The 18,038-nt window shown below is 45.5% G+C and overlaps 1 protein-coding gene across 2 annotated transcripts in view; it reads right to left on the minus strand.

Annotated features, from left to right (window-relative positions):
• LOC139758198 (uncharacterized) overlaps positions 1-17,820 on the minus strand; it is a 122,883-nt gene extending 105,063 nt beyond the window's left edge. For both annotated transcript variants that reach the window (XM_071679440.1, XM_071679438.1), the window contains exon 1: positions 16,814-17,820. In XM_071679440.1, the coding sequence (XP_071535541.1) occupies positions 16,814-16,924 (111 nt within the window). In that variant the 5' untranslated portion in view covers positions 16,925-17,820. The remainder of the gene's footprint in view (positions 1-16,813) is intronic.
• Between the last annotated feature and the right edge of the window lie 218 nt (positions 17,821-18,038).

The following is an 18,038-nucleotide window of genomic DNA, read 5'->3' on the forward strand; positions in this document are numbered from 1 at the left end:
ATCCCACCACTCTGATATCTTTTCACATCCCCACCCTGATATATTTTCACATATCCACACTATGGTATCTTCTCACGCATCCCCACTCTGATATCTACTCACATATCGCCCCACTCTGATAATTTCTCACATCCCCTACCCTGATATCTTCTCACGTATCCTCCACCATGATATCTTCTCACACATTCCTACCCTGATATCTTCTTACACATCCCCTACCTTGATACCTTCTCACAAATTCCCCACCCTGATATCTTTCTCACACATCCGCCAACATGATATCTTCTCACACATCCCCACCCTATATCTTCTCACACATCTCGCCCCTAATATCTTCTCACACATTCCCCACCCCGACATCTTCTCATACATCCCCCCTCTTGATATCTTCTCATCATCCCAACCTGATATCTTCTCACATCCCCCACCGTGATATCTTCTCACTCATCCCCACCATGATATCTTCTCACAATCCCACCCTGATATCTTCTCACATCCCCCACCTGATATCTTCTACACATCCCACCCTGATATCTTCTCACACATATCCCTCACCTGATATTTCTCACTCACCCACACCTGATATTTTCTCACACATCCCCCCTGATATCTTCTCACACATCACCCACCCTGATATCTTCTCACACATCCCCTACCCCGATATCTCTCACAAATCCGTCAAGAAGATATCTTCTCACATATCCCCCACCCTGATATCTTCTGACACATCACCCTCCTTGATATCTTCTCATACATCCCCATCATGATATCTTCTCACACATCTCGCGACTCTGATGTCTTTTCACACCTCCTCCACCCTGATATCTTCTCAGACGTCCCCACCCTGATATCTTTTCACACATCCCTCACCGTGATATATTCTCACACATCCCCCACTCTCATATCTTCTCACATCACCCACCATGATATCTTCTCACACATCCCCCACCATGATATCTTCTCACACATCCCCTACTCTGATATCTTCTTGCACATCCCCCACAGTGATATATTCTCACACATCCCCACCTTGATATCTTCTCACACGTCCCTCACCCTGATATCTTCTCACACATCACCCCACTCTGATATCTTCTCACATATCCCCACCCTGATATCTTCTCACACATCTCCCTCCTGATATCTTCTCACACATCCCCCACCCTGATATCTTCTCACATCTCCCACCCTGATATCTTCTCACACATCCCCCACCCTGATACTTTCTCACTTCCCCACCCTGATATCTTCTCAAACATCCCCCACCCTGATATCTAATCAGACATCTCCACCATGATATCTTCTCACATCCCCCAATCTGATACATTCTCACTTATACCCCACCTTGATATCTTCTCAAACACCCCCCACCCTGATATCTTCTCACATATCCCGCCCCCTAATATCTTCTCACACATCCCCCACCCCGACATCTTCTCATACATCCCCCACCCTGATATCTTCTCATACATCCCCAACCCTGATATCTTTTCACATCCCCCACCGTGATATCTTCTCACTCATCCCCACCATGATATATTCTCACATATCCTGCACCCTGATATCTTCTCACATATTCCCCGCCCTGATATCTTCTGACACATCTCCTATCCTCATATCTTCTCACATATTCACCATCCTGATACCTTCTCATATCCCAACCTAATATCTTCTCACACATCCCCCACCATGATATCTTCTCACACATCCCCCACCCTGATATCTTCTCACACATCCCCCCACTCTGATATCTTCTCACCCATCCCTCACCCTGATATCTTCTCACACATCCCCCACCCTGATATCTTCTCACACATTTTCTACCCTGATATCTTCTCACACATCCACCTCCATGATATCTTCTCACACTTCTCCCACTGTGATATCTTCTCACACATCCCCCACCCTGATATCTTCTCACACATCCCCCACCCTGATGTCTTCTTACCCATACCCCCACTCTGATATCTCACACATCCCCCACTCTTCTATCTTTTCACACATCCCCCACCCTGATATCTTCTTACACATCCCCCACTATGATACCCTCTCTCACATCCCCCACCCTGATATCTTCTCACATATCCCCACCCTGCTATCTTCTCACACATCACCCCACTCTGATATCTTCTCACATATCCCCCACCCTGCTAGCTTCTCACACATCACCCCACTCTGATATCTTCTCACAAATCCCACACCCTGATATCTTCTCACATCCCCCACCATGATATCTTCTCACATATCCCCCACCCTGATATCTTCTCACACATCTTCACCCTGATATCTTTTCACACATCCCACCACTCTGATATCTTTTCACATCCCCACCCTGATATATTTTCACATATCCACACTATGGTATCTTCTCACGCATCCCCACTCTGATATCTACTCACATATCGCCCCACTCTGATAATTTCTCACATCCCCTACCCTGATATCTTCTCACGTATCCTCCACCATGATATCTTCTCACACATTCCTACCCTGATATCTTCTTACACATCCCCTACCTTGATACCTTCTCACAAATTCCCCACCCTGATATCTTCTCACACATCCGCCAACATGATATCTTCTCACACATCCCCCACCCTGATATCTTCTCACACATCTCGCCCCCTAATATCTTCTCACACATTCCCCACCCCGACATCTTCTCATACATCCCCCATCTTGATATCTTCTCATACATCCCAACCCTGATATCTTCTCACATCCCCCACCGTGATATCTTCTCACTCATCCCCACCATGATATCTTCTCACATATCCTGCACCCTGATATCTTCTCACATATTCCCCGCCCTGATATCTTCTGACACATCTCCTATCCTCATATCTTCTCACATATATTTACCATCCTGATATCTTCTCATATCCCAACCTGATGTCTTCTCACACATCCCCCACCATGATATCTTCTCACACATCAAGCACCCTGATATCTTCTCACACATCCCCCACTCTGATATCTTCTCACCCATTCCCCACTCTGATTTCTTCTCACACATCCCCCACTCTGATATCTTCTCACACATTCTCTACCCTGATATCTTCTCACACATTCACCTCCATGATATCTTCTCACACTTCTCCCACTGTGATAACTTCTCACACATCCCCCACCTGATATCTTTTCACACATCCCCCACCCTGATGTCTTCTCACCCATACCCCCACTCTGATATCTCACACATCCCCCACTCTTCTATCTTTTCACACATCCCCCACCCTGATATCTTCTTACACATCCCCCACTATGATACCCTCTCTCATATCCCCCACCCTGATATCTTTTCACATATCCCCCACCCTGCTATCTTCTCACACATCACCCCACTCTGATATCTTCTCACATATCCCCCACCCTTCTATTTTCTCACACATCACCCCACTCTGATATTTTCTCACAAATCCGACACCTTGATATCTTCTCACACATCCCCCACCATGATATCTTCTCACATGTCCCCCACCCTGATATCTTCTCACACATCTGCACCCTGATATCTTTTCACACATCCCACCACTCTGATATCTTTTCACATCCCCCACCCTGATATATTTTCACATATCCCCACTATGGTATCTTCTCACACATCCCCACCCTGATATCTTCTCACATATCGCCCCACTCTGATAATTTCTCACATCCCCTACTCTGATATCTTCTCACGTATCCTCCACCATGACATCTTCTCACACATTCCTACCCTGATATCTTCTTAAACATCCCCTACCTTGATACCTTCTCACAAATTCCCCACCCTGATATCTTCTCACACATCCGCCAACATGATATCTTCTCACACATCCCCCACCCTGATATCTTTTCACACATCACCCACCCTGGTATCTTCTCATACATCCGCCAACATCATATCTTATCACACATCCCCCACTCTGATATTTTCTCACATCCCCCACCCTGATATCTTCTCATACATCCCCAACTCTGATATTTTTTTACATATCCTCCATTATGATATCTTCTCACACATCCCTCTCCATGATATCTTCTGACACTTCCCCATCCTGATATCTTCTCGCTCATCCCCCTCTCTGATACCTTCTCACATCCTCTATGTGACATCATGTCACATATCCCCCACCATGATATCTTCTCACACATCCTCCACTCTGATATCTTCTCACACACCCCCGCAGCGATATCTTCTCCCACTTCCCATGCCTTGATATCTTCTCACACATCCCTCACCCTGATATCTTCTTACATATCCTACACCCTGATATCTTCTCACACATCCCTCACCCTGATATCTTCTTACATATCCCCCACCCTTATATCTTGTCACACATCTCCCACCATGATACCTTCTCACACATTCCCTACCTTGATATCTTCTCACACATCCCTCACCATGATATCTTGTCACACATCCCCCACCATGATATCTTCTCACACATCCCCCACTCTGATATCTTCTCACACATCCCCGCAGTGATATCTTCTCCCACTTCCCTCGCCTTGATATCTTCTCACACATCCCTCACCCTGATATCTACTTACATATCCCACACCCTGATATCTTTTCACACATCCCCCACCCTGATATCTTCTCACACTTCCCAACACTCTGATATCTTTTCACATCCCCCACCCTGATATATTTTCACACACCCCCACCGCGATACCTTGTCACGCATCCCCAACCTGATATCTTCTCACACACCCCCCACTCTGATAACTTCTAACATCCCCACCCTGATATCTTTTCACATATATCCCACCATATCTTCTCACACATCCCCTACTCTGATATCTTCTCACATCCCCACCCTGAAATCTTCTCACATATCCCAAATCATGATATCTTTTCACACATCCCCCTCTCTGACATCTCATATCCCCACCCTTATATCTTGTCACACATCTCCCACCATGATACCTTCTCACACATTCCCCACCTTGATATCTTCTCACACATCCCTCACCATGATATCTTGTCACACATCCCCCACCATGATACCTTCTCACACATACCCCCACTGTGATATCTTTTCACATCCCCCACATTGATATTTTGTCACACATCTTCCACCCTGATATCTTCTCATACATTCCCCACCCCGATGTTATCTCACACATCCACCACGCTGATATCTTCTCATAAATCCCCCACAATGATATCTTCTCATACATCCCCCTACCCTGATATTTTCTCACACATCTCCCACCCTGATATCTTCTCACACAATCCCCCACCTGATATCTTCTCACACACCCCCACCTGATATTTTCTTACACATCCCCCACCCTGATATCTCACACATACCCCACTCTGATATCTTCTCCCATGTCCTATATCATGATATCCCCTTAAATAACTCACACTCTGATATCTTCTCATTCATTATCCACCCTGATATCTTCTCATACATCCCCATCATGATATCTTCTCACACATCCCCACCATGATATCTTCTCACGCATCTCCCACCATATCTCCTCACCCATTCCCCACTCTGATATCTTCTTACACATCCGCCACCTTGCTATCTTCTCACACATCCCCACACTCTGATACCTTCTCACACATCCCCCACTATGATATCTTCTCACACATCCCCCACCCTGATATCTTCTCATACATCCCTCAACATGATATCTTCTCACACATCCCCGACCTTGATATCTTCTCACACATCCGTCAACATGATATCTCCTCACACATCTTTCATTCTAATATCTTCTCACACATCACCCACCCTGATATCATCTCATACATCCCCCACCCTGATATCTTCTCATACATGCTCCCACTCATATCTTCTCACACCTCCTCCACCCTGATATCTTCTCTGACATCCCCACTCTGATATCTTTTCACACATCCCTCATCCTGATATATTCTCACACATCCCCCACTCTGATATCTTCTCACATATTAACCACCCTGATATCTTCTCACACATCCCCACCCTGATATCTTCTCACACATCCCCACCCTGATATCTTTTCACACATCCCCTCACTCTGATATCTTCTCACACATTCCCCACTTTCATATCATTTCACACATCCTCCACTCTGATATCTTCTCTCACGTCCCCAATTCTCATATCTTCTCACACATTCCCCACCCTGATGTCTTCTGACACATCCTCCACCCTGATATCTTCTCACACATCCCCTACTATGATACATTCTCACACATCCCCAACTCTGATACCTTCTCACACATCCCCCACCCTGATATCTTCTCACACATCCGCCAACATGATATCTTCTCACACATCCTCCACTCTGATATTTTCTCACATCCCCACCCTGATATCTTTTTACACATCCCCCACTCTGATATCTTCTTACATATCCTTCATCATGATATCTTCTCACACATCCCTCACCATGACATCTTCTGACACTTCCCCCTCCATGATATCTTCTCACACATCCCACTATAATATCTTCACAGATCCCCACTCTGATATCTTTTCACACATCCCCACAGTGATATCTTCTCACACATCCCCTACCTTGATATCTTCTCACACATCCCTCACCCAGATATCTTCTCACAAATCATCCCACTCTGATATCTTCTCACATTTCCACCCTGATATCTTCTTATACATCCATACCCTGATATCTTCTTATACATCCATACCCTGATATCTTCTCACACATACCGCACCCTGATATCTTCTCACACATCTCCCACCCTGATATCTTTTCATACATCTCCCACCCTGATATCTTCTCACTCATTTCCCCACTCTGATGTCTTCTCACATCCCCAACCCTGATATCTTCTCACACATCCCGCACCCTGATATCTTCTCACACATCCCTCACCCTGATATCTTCTCATAAATCCTCCACCATGATATCATCTCACACATCCCCACTCTGATATCTTCTCTCATCCCCCACCCTGATATCTTCTCACACATCTACCACCATGATATCTTCTCACATATCCCGCACCCTGATATTTTCTTACTCATTCCCCTTCTTATATCTTCTCACACATCCTACATCCTGATATCTTCTCACTCATCCCCCACCCTCATATCTTCTCACATCCCCAAGCTGATATCTTCTCACACATCCATCACCATGATATGTTCTCACACATCCCGCACCCTGAAATCTTCTCACACATCCCCCAACGTTATATCTTCTCATACATCCCCCACCCTGATATCTTCTCACACTTCCCCCCACTCTAATATTTTCTCACATCCCCCACCCTTTCATCTCACACATCCCCCACCCTGATATATTCTTACACATTCTCCACCCTGATATCTTCTCACACTTCCCCCTCCATGATATCTTCTCACACATCTCCAACTATGATATCTTCTCACACATCACCCACTCGGATATCTTCTCACACATCACCCACCCTGATATCTTCTCACCTATACCCCCACTGTGATATCTCACGCATCCTCCACTCTTATATCTTTTCACCCATCCCCCACCCTGATATCTTCTCACACATCCCCCACTATGATACCCTCTCTCACATCCCCCACCCTGATATCTTCTCACACATCCCCCACCCTGATATCTTCTCACACATCTCCCCACTCTGATATCTTCTCACATATCCCCCACTCTGATATATTCTCACATATCCACCACCATGATATCTTCTCACACTTCCCCCACCTTGATATCTTCTCACACATCCCTCATCCTGATATCTTCTCACAAATCGCCCACCCTGATATCTTTTCACAAATCCCAAACCCTGATATCTTCTCACACATCCCCCCACTCTGATATCTATTCACATCCCCCATCTTGATGCATTTTCACACATTCCCCACCAAGATACCTTCTCACGCTTCCCCCACCCTGATATCTTCTCACACATCCCCCATTCTGATAACTTTTCACATCCCCCACATGTCTTTTCACCCATCCCCCACCCTGATATCTTCTCACACATCCCCCACTATGATACCCTCTCTCACATCCCCCCACCCTGATATCTTCTCACACATCCCCCACCCTGATATCTTCTCACACATCACCCCACTCTGATATCTTCTCACATATCCCCCACTCTGATATATTCTCACATATCCCCCACCATGATATCTTCTCTCACATCCCCCACTCTGATATCTTTTCACATCCCCACCCTGATATCTTTTCATACATCCCCCACCCTGATATCTTCTCACACATCACCCCACTCTGATATCTTCTCACATATCCCCCACTCTGATATATTCTCACGTATCCCCCACCATGATATCTTCTCTCACATCCCCCACTCTGATATCTTTTCACATCCCCACCCTGATATCTTCTCACACATCCCCTACTCTAATATCTTCTCACACGTCTCCCACTCTGATACCTTCTCACACATCCCCCACTTTGATATCTTCTCACAAATCCCCCACCCTGATATCTTTTTACATATCCCCCACGCTAATATCTTCTCACACATCCCCCACCCTGATATCTTCTCACACATCCGCCAAAATGATATCTTCTCACACATCCCCCACCCTGAAATTTTCTCACACATCACCCAACTAGATATCATCTCATACATCCCCTACCCTGATATCTTCTCACACATCCCCCCCCTCTGATGTCTTCTTACACCTCCTCCACCATGATATCTTCTCAGACATCCCCCACCCTGATATATTTTCACACATCCCTCACCCTGATATATTCTCACACATCCCCCACTCTGATATATTCTCACATATCAAGCACCCTGATATCTTCTCACACATCCCCACCCTGATATCTTCTTACACATCCCCACTATGGTATCTTTTCGCACATCCCCATCATGATATCTTCTCACACATCCCCCACCATGATATCTTCTCACACATCCCCTACCCTGATATCTTCTCACACATCCCCTCACTTTGATATCTTCTCACACATCCCCACTCTGATATCTTTTCGCATATCCTCCATTCTGATATCCTCTCTCACATCCCCCACTGTGATATCTTCTCACACATCCCCCACTGTGATATCTTCTCACACATCCCCCACTGTGATATCTTCTCACACATCCTCCATCCTGGCATATTCTCACACATTCCCCACCATAATACCTTCTCACGCATCCCCCACCCTGATATCTTCTCACACATCCCCCACTCTGATAACTTCTCACATCCCCCCCTCACTCTGGTGTCTTCTCAAATATCCCCCACCATGATATCTTCTCACACATCCCCCACTCTGATATCTTCTCACATCCCCACCCTGATATTTTCTCACACATCCCCTCCCATGATACCTCCGCGCACTTCCCACACTCTCATACATTCTCACACATCCCCCACCTTGTTATCTTCTCACAAATCCCCTACCCTGATATAATTTTACATATCTCCCACCCTAATATCTTCTCACACATCCCCCACCCTAATATCTTCCCACACATCCCCAACCCTGATATCTTCTCACACATCCCCCACCCTGATATCTTCTAACACATTCCCCACCCCGATATATTCTTACACATCCCCCTCTCTCATATTTTCTCACATCCCCTCTCTGATATCCTCTCACATCCCTCACTCTGATATTTTCTCATATATCCTCCATTATGATATCTTCTTACACATCCCTCACCATAGTATCTTCTGACACTTCCCCCATCCTGATATCTTCTCACATATCCCCCACTCTGTTGTCTTCTCGCATCCCCCACCATGATATCTTCTCACACATCCCCACCGTGATATCTTCTCACACATCCCCCCACTCTGATATCTTCTCACACATCCCCCACAGTGATATCTTCTCACACATCACCACCTTGATATCTTCACACACATCCCTCATCCCGGTATCTTCTCACATATCCCTCACCTTCATATCTTCTCACACATCCCTTACCCTGATATCTTTTCACACATCCCCCACTCTGATATCTTTTCACATCCCCACCCTGATATATTTTCACACATCCCCCACCATGATACCTTCTCACGCATCCCCAACCTGATATCTTCTCACATCCCCCCACTCTGATAACTTCTTACATCCCCCACCCTTATATCTTCTCACATATTCCTCACCATGATATCTTCTCTCACATTCCCCACTCTGATATCTTCTCACATCCCCACCCTGATATCTTCTCACACATCCCAAATCATGATATCTTTTCACACATCCCCCACTCTGATATCTTCTCACATCCCCCACCCTGATATCTTGTCACACATCTCCGACCATGATACCTTCTCACACATCCCTCACCCTGATATCTTCTCACACATCCCCAACATGATATCTTGTCACACATCCCCCACCATGATATCTTCTCACACATCCCCCTCCACAATATCTTCTCACACATAGCCTCCACTCTGATATCTTCTCACCTCCCCACCCTGATATCTTGTCACACATCTCCCACCCTGATATCTTCTCACACATTCCCCACCCCGATATATTCTCACATATCCCCCACGCTGATATATTCTCACACATCCCCCACCCTGATATCTTCTCACACATGCCCCATCATGATATCTTCTCATACAATCCCCTACCTGATATCTTCTCACACACCTCCACCCTGATATTTTCTCACAAATCCCCCACCCTGATATCTCACACATACCCCACTCTGATATCTTCTCACACGTCCCCCATCATGATATCTTCTCACATCCCCCATGGTGATATCTTCTCATACATCCCCCACCATGATATTTTCTCACACATCCTCACCATGATATCTTCTCACACATCCCCCACCATGATATCTCCTTACACATCCCCCACCCTGATATCTTCTCACACATTCCCCACTCTGATATCTTCTCACACATCCCCTACTCTGATAGCTTCTCACACATCCCCCACCATGATATCTTCTCACACATCCCTCACCCTGATATCTTTTCACACATCCCCCACTCTGATATCTTTTAACATCCCCCACCCTGATATCTTTTAACATCCCCACCATGATATCTTCTCACACATCCCCCCACTCAGATATCTTTTAACATCCCCCACCCTGAACAAGGTGGTTTTGATAAAAGACATACACACTACTATAGCGAGAAGTAGTAAATAACTGTTCAGTCTTGATAAACTCCATACCACCAGTTATTCACTCATCCAAAGCAACATTTTTCAGACAAACACCTGTCATTCCCTCACGTCTACTGCAACACTGAACGCTGATGCAACGCATGGAAGGACTCTTCACTGCCTAGCAACGAAAACAGTGGTTTACCGACCACTCTCGAGTCACTACCCCTCACTATGACAACCTGGACACAGACCCAACATCCAATATGCCTCACCCGGTGGACCTGGTCGACTCTATGACAACTTGGACACAAACCCAACATCCAATATGCCTCACCCGGTGGACCTGGCCGACTCTATAGGTAGAGACTTGGGAAGCAGGATAAAGGTAAGTATGGTCGGTCGTATCAGACTGTCTGTGCTTCTCGTTACACTACACAAGAAAAGAATGCTTCAATAAGGTTGCTACATTTGGCAACCTCCCTCGAGGTAGTTTCCAGTGGTCTTGTAACCCCCCCCACCTAACCACCATGATACGAAATATGAGCAGAGGACGATAATGATGATTACTGCAATTATCTCTGATACTTTCAGGGTTTAGGGTGGAATGTGGAGGTCAGGTCAACCATTGTGTCCCTTACCCACTCTAGTGATAATCATGTTACTTTTTGGTTTTGCTTTTTGAGTTGAAGTCTCCAGTCACGGGCAAAAGTCCACATCAAGGCCAGGCCTTAATGGATATATATAGAAGGAATCATGACAGGGAAAAAGAAACGACAAGGAAAATTATTTACGAACTTTGAAGACAGTGAAAAATCTGTATCTTGAAATGTGCCGCCAGGTCATAGTTATTGGGAAAGACATGAGAAGTTAGAGAGTTCCAAAGCTTCGACGTGTAAGGAAAGATGCAGGTACCAAAACGGTCCACCCTTGAGTTGCTAATAGCCACACCCTGATCATGTGACGCAGCAGTTTGCCGAGTGTCGCGTGGTCAAGCTAGTGGTGGGGGCACACAAGCAGCCAGCTCTCGGGTTGCAAAAACCAAAGTAATACCTATAGAAGAGGGAAAGTAAACCAGCATTGTGGAGTAGCGTAAGAGAGCTAAGTTTGGAAGTTAGCCTGGGACAGTTTATAATGCGGACCGCCTTCGACTCAACTGTGTCAAGTAAGGATACAAAGCAAGAACCATCCCAGATTGTGAGAGCAGTACTCCATACAACAGACCAATCCCTTGTATAAACGGAACAACTGCTCAGAAGAGAAGTTTCGACATCTAAAAAGGACATCCAGTTTCTTAGAGGCAGACTTAGCTATTCCCGTAATGTGAGGTTTCCAAGAAAGAGTGGACGTTACAGTAATACTAAGTATGTTCATTGAGTCAAGAGGTGGAATTACAGAACCATTAAAGGAGAGACGAGAGTTGAGAGGAGTATCAGACAGAGAAATGGGTAGAAACTAGGTCTTGGAGGAATCAAACTTATCTAGATTACGTCTATCCCACTGAGATATCCTAAGTTTATTGAGGAAGCTTCGTCAAGTGGAGATGCAGATCGAGTAAGAGAAGAAGGGGCAGAATCAAATAATGTGGATGAAGGCAGCCTTGACTCGTCAGCGTATGAGTGCATTTGATTATTTGTGGAGGAAAGGAAATCGTTGAAAAAAAAGGAAAGAAAGTGTATGGGACAGGACAGAACCTTGAGGAACACCGCTGTGGATGGAGAAAATGGGGGAGGCTGATCCACCAACAACCACAGAGATAGATCGGCCGGAGAGGAAGCTAGATATGAAGGAGCAAAGTGACGGAGGGAAGACAAAAGAGGGAAGCTTAGAGATGAGACCCTAATGCCAAAGCCTGTTAAAAGCTTTAGATATGTCAAGGGCAACTACACATTACTCCCCAGAATCCTTCAGGGATGATGGCCAGACATTAGTAAGGTAGGGAAGAATATCACCAATGGATCTCACCTTACGGAAGCCATACTGATGATAGGAGAGAAGACATTGACTTTTGAGGTGTCTAAGGATATGGGAACAGACGAGCAAGCATAGGAGCAAGTTCAAAGACACACTTTCAGTACACGAGGATGGATGCCATCAGGACCATATTCCTGTGTCCAGAGAGAAACGCTTTTCTGACAGTTCGAAAAGAGATTACGGGAAGAAAAGAGATTACGGGAAGAGACATAGGATTAGTAAGAGGAGCATCAGGGGGTGAAGGAATATTAGAGTCATCCAAGGTTGAGTTAGAGGAGAAACGGGGCCCAGAGAGTTGCTTTGTCTACAGGAGAGACAGCTATAGTACCGTCAGGATGGTAAAGTGAAGGTAAAGTAGAGCGACAGAAGTTGTTAGAGATGCCCTTAGCTAAAGACCAGAAAGACCTGTTAGTGGATGACGAGGAGAGGTTATCGTACTTCCGATGGATAAAGAAAGGTTTTGCCTCACGGATAACTTGCTTGCAGTAATTACGGGCAGTGATAAAAGCTGAATGGGAGGCAGAGGAAGGAGAGTTTTTCCAAGCCCGATATGCCTGATCTCTTGCCTGAATGGCTTCAGAACAGGAACGGTTGAACCATGGATTGGATGAGGATGTCGCCTTGGAGGAAGACGGGATAAATGCTTCCATTCCCACAACAATAACCTCTGATGTGCGTCTGACGGAAACAGAAGCGTCACCACGTAAGAGACAGTAAGTGACCCAAGGAAAGTCATATAATAATCTTGTTAAGTTATTCCAGTCAGTTTTGATATGGTGCTAGTATGTACGTTTAAGAGGGGCTGCTGAAGGTAGAGGTGGTGGTATTGTAAATACATTTATGAGTGTGATCAGAAGAACCAACTGGGGCCAGATTGTGTACCGAAGTATTAAAGATGAAAAACAGAATATCAGTAGAGTGGTCAGAGTGGTCAGGTATGTGGGTAGGGTGAGGGATAATCTGTTCTACATCATTGAGAATGGAGAACGTGATGGCTTCCATCCTTCCATCCTTTACATGGAAGAAAGTCAACCATTCCCTATGGTGAACGGTGTCATCCCCGAAGTAGAGGATCATGGCTTACGGATGAAAGGATGTCACATTCTCATGGCGGCAGGAGTTTAGATAGTTAAAACAAGATATAGAATGTATGGAATTAGAAGAGCAATAGGTGAAACAGAGGACAAGTGAGGTAGTCTGGAGACAGATCTTCAGCCAGATAACATCAAATTTTGGAGAATCAAGATCCTTGAAGCGAACGACAACACACATATTGATGTGATAATAAGCACAATCACCACCTTTCTAGCGGACCGTGAGTGTAGGATATAGTCAAGTATGGACAAGTGACAAATGAGAACATCATTACACAACTGAGTGTCAGAGAGAAGTAAGATATTAGAAGAGGCACTATATACATGGTGGTCAACACAGGAGAGGTACTAGACACATGGTGGTCAACACAGGAGAGGTACTAGACACATGATGGTCAACACAGGAGAGGTGCTAGACACATGATGGTCAACACAGGAGAGGTACTAGACACATGGTGGTCAACACAGGAGAGGTACTAGACACATGGTGGTCAACACAGGAGAGGTACTAGACACATGGTGGTCAACACAGGAGAGGTACTAGACACATGATGGTCAACACAGGAGAGGTACTAGACACATGGTGGTCAACACAGGAGAGGTACTACACACATGGTGGTCAACACAGGAGAGGTACTAGACACATGATGGTCAACACAGGAGAGGTGCTAGACACATGATGGTCAACACAGGAGAGGTACTAGACACATGATGGTCAACACAGGAGAGGTACTAGACACATGATGGTCAACACAGGAGAGGTACTAGACACATGATGGTCAACACAGGAGAGGTACTAGACACATGATGGTCAACACAGGAGAGGTACTAGACACATGATGGTCAACACAGGAGAGGTACTAGACACATGATGGTCAACACAGGAGAGGTACTAGACACATGATGGTCAACACAGGAGAGGTACTAGACACATGATGGTCAACACAGGAGAGGTACTAGGCACATGATGGTCAACACAGGAGAGGTACTAGACACATGATGGTCAACACAGGAGAGGTACTAGACACATGATGGTCAACACAGGGGGTGTCCTTCTTTTCTTCTCTCACAAGCTCATCCTCGCCGCTCACCCTGATCCTTCCCTCCCTCTCACACTAACTATATATATCTCTTTTTAGTCCCTCTTTCCCTCTCACACTAGCTCTACCTCCCTTCTCACCATAGTCCGTTCATCCGTCTCACAGTACCTCTATCTCTTCTCTCTCCCTAATTCTTTCATCCCTCTCAAACTGGCTCTATGTTGCCTCTCATTTAATTCTTTCCTTCCTTTTCACACTATCTTTACTTTCTCTCTCACCCTAGTTCTTCTTTCTTTCTCATACTAACTCTACCTTCTCTCTCACCCGAGTCCTTCCTTCCTTCTCACACTAACTCTACCTTCTCTCTCACCCTAGTCCTTCCTTCCTTCCTTCCTTCCTTCTCACACTAACTCTACCGTCTCTCTCACCCTAGTCCTTCCTTCCTTCTCACACTAACTCTACCTTCTCTCTCACCGTAGTTCTTTCCTTCTCACACTAACTCTACCTTCTCTCTCACCCTAGTCCTTCCTTCTTCTCACACTAACTCTTCCTTCTCTCTCACCCTGGTCCTTCCTTCCTTCTCACACTAACTCTGCCTTTTCTCTCACCCTAGTCCTTCCTTCCTCCTAACACTAACTCTACCTTCTCTCTCACCATAGTCCTTCCTTCCTTCTCACATTAACTCTACCTTCTCTCTCACCCTAGTGCTTCCTTCCTTCTCACATTAACTCTACCTTCTCTCTCACCCTAGTCCTTCCTTCCTTCTCACACTAACTCTACCTTCTCTCTCACCCTAGTCCTTCCTTCCTTCTCACACTAACTCTTCCTTCTTTCTCACCCTAATCCTTCCTTCCTTCTCACACTAACTCTACCTTCTCTCTCACCCTAGTCCTTCCTTCCTTCTCACACTAACTCTACCTTATCTCTCACCCTAGTCCTTCCTTCCTTCTCACACTAACTCTTCCTTCTTTCTCACCCTAATCCTTCCTTCCTTCTCACACTAACTCTACCTTCTCTCTCACCCTAGTCCTTCCTTCCTTCTCACACTAACTCTACCTTCTCTCTCACCCTAGTCCTTCCTTCCTTCTCACACTAACTCTACCTTCTCTCTCACCCTAGTCCTTCCTTCCTTCTCACACTAACTCTTCCTTCTTTCTCACCCTAATCCTTCCTTCCTTCTCACACTAACTCTACCTTCTCTCTCACCCTAGTCCTTCCTTCCATCTCACACTAACTCTACCTTCTCTCTCACCCTAGTCCTTCCTTCCTTCTCACACTAACTCTACCTTCTCTCTCACCCTAGTCCTTCCTTCCTTCTCACACTAACTCTACCTTCTCTCTCACCCTAGTCCTTCCTTCTTCTCACACTAACTCTACCTTCTCTCTCACCCTGGTTCTTCCTTGCCTCTCATCCTAGTTCCCCTGTGTCCTCGTAAGTGTTCTTCCTACCTACTTGCCTGCAACATGTTCGTTTGATCCTCTGGTCTGAGCCAGATGAGTCCAGGAAATTCTTTGTTTAACTCATTGTTCTAATTTTCAAAAGTGATAATACAGGAAGCGAAGATTTTTCCCTGTATACAACATATAACTTAGAATCTCACATGAATGATGCATAGTATGAATTGTGTAATAATTTTTATCTATAGTTATGATCAAGAAGTGTGGAGATAAACCTTGACCTACCGTGACCCTGGAGGGCATCACATCCAGGTCATGTTGTATGGGGTCAGTAAGGGTTTGGCTGCGTGGGAAGCAACCCTTCTCCTGACCAAAGCCAGCAGAGAACATGGGCATGATGGCCGGCTTCTCCTCCGGCTTCTTGAACACCTTCACCAAACACGATTGACACAAGCCTTCCTGCTCACCATGACGTCACTTCACACTCTCCACATATTCCTCCAAACGTCACACTTGGATGAGGTGTACGATGACGTCATCATTACCCTGGTCACTGTCTGCCAGAGGTACAACGAAGAACACTACATACAGCAAGAATCACTATACCTCAGAGTACACTGTACCAGCCTACACTGACATGAGACAATACACTGTACCAGCCTACGCTGACATGAAACAATACACTGTGCCAGCAGCCTTCACTAACATGACACAATACAATGTACCAGCTTACACTGACTGACAAGACACAATACGCTGTACCAGCAGCTTACACTGACATGACAGAATACACTGTCCCGACCTACACTGACTGACAAAACACAATATACTATACCAGCAGCCTTCACTAACATGACACAATACACTGTACCAGCCTACACCGACATGACACAATACATTGTCCCGGCCTACACTGACTGACATGACACAATACACTGTACCAGCTTACACTGACTGACAAGACACAATACACTGTACCAGCAGCCTTCACTAACATGACACAATACACTGTACCAGCTTACACTGACATGACACAATACATTGTCCCGGCCTACACTGACTGACATGACACAATACACTGTACCAGCTTACACTGACTGACAAGACACAATACACTGTACCAGCAGCTTACACTGACATGACACAATACACTGTACCAGCCTACACTGACATGAGACAATACACTGTACCAGCCTATACTGACATGACACAATACATTGCCCCAGCCTACACTGACTGACATGACACAATGCACTGTACCAGCAGCCTACACTGGCATGGCACAATACACTGTACCAACATACACTGACCTAACACAATACACTGTACCAGCCTACACTGACATGACACAATACACTGTACCAGACTAAACTTACTTGACACAATGCACTGTACCAGCTTACACTGACATGACACAATACACTGTCAAAGTTTACACTGACATGACACAATACACTGTCCCAGATCACACTGCCATGACACAATACACTGTACCACCCTACACTGACAT

The sequence above is a fragment of the Panulirus ornatus genome, chromosome 29 (genome assembly GCF_036320965.1).
Source record: "Panulirus ornatus isolate Po-2019 chromosome 29, ASM3632096v1, whole genome shotgun sequence".
Lineage (NCBI taxonomy): Eukaryota > Metazoa > Arthropoda > Malacostraca > Decapoda > Palinuridae > Panulirus > Panulirus ornatus.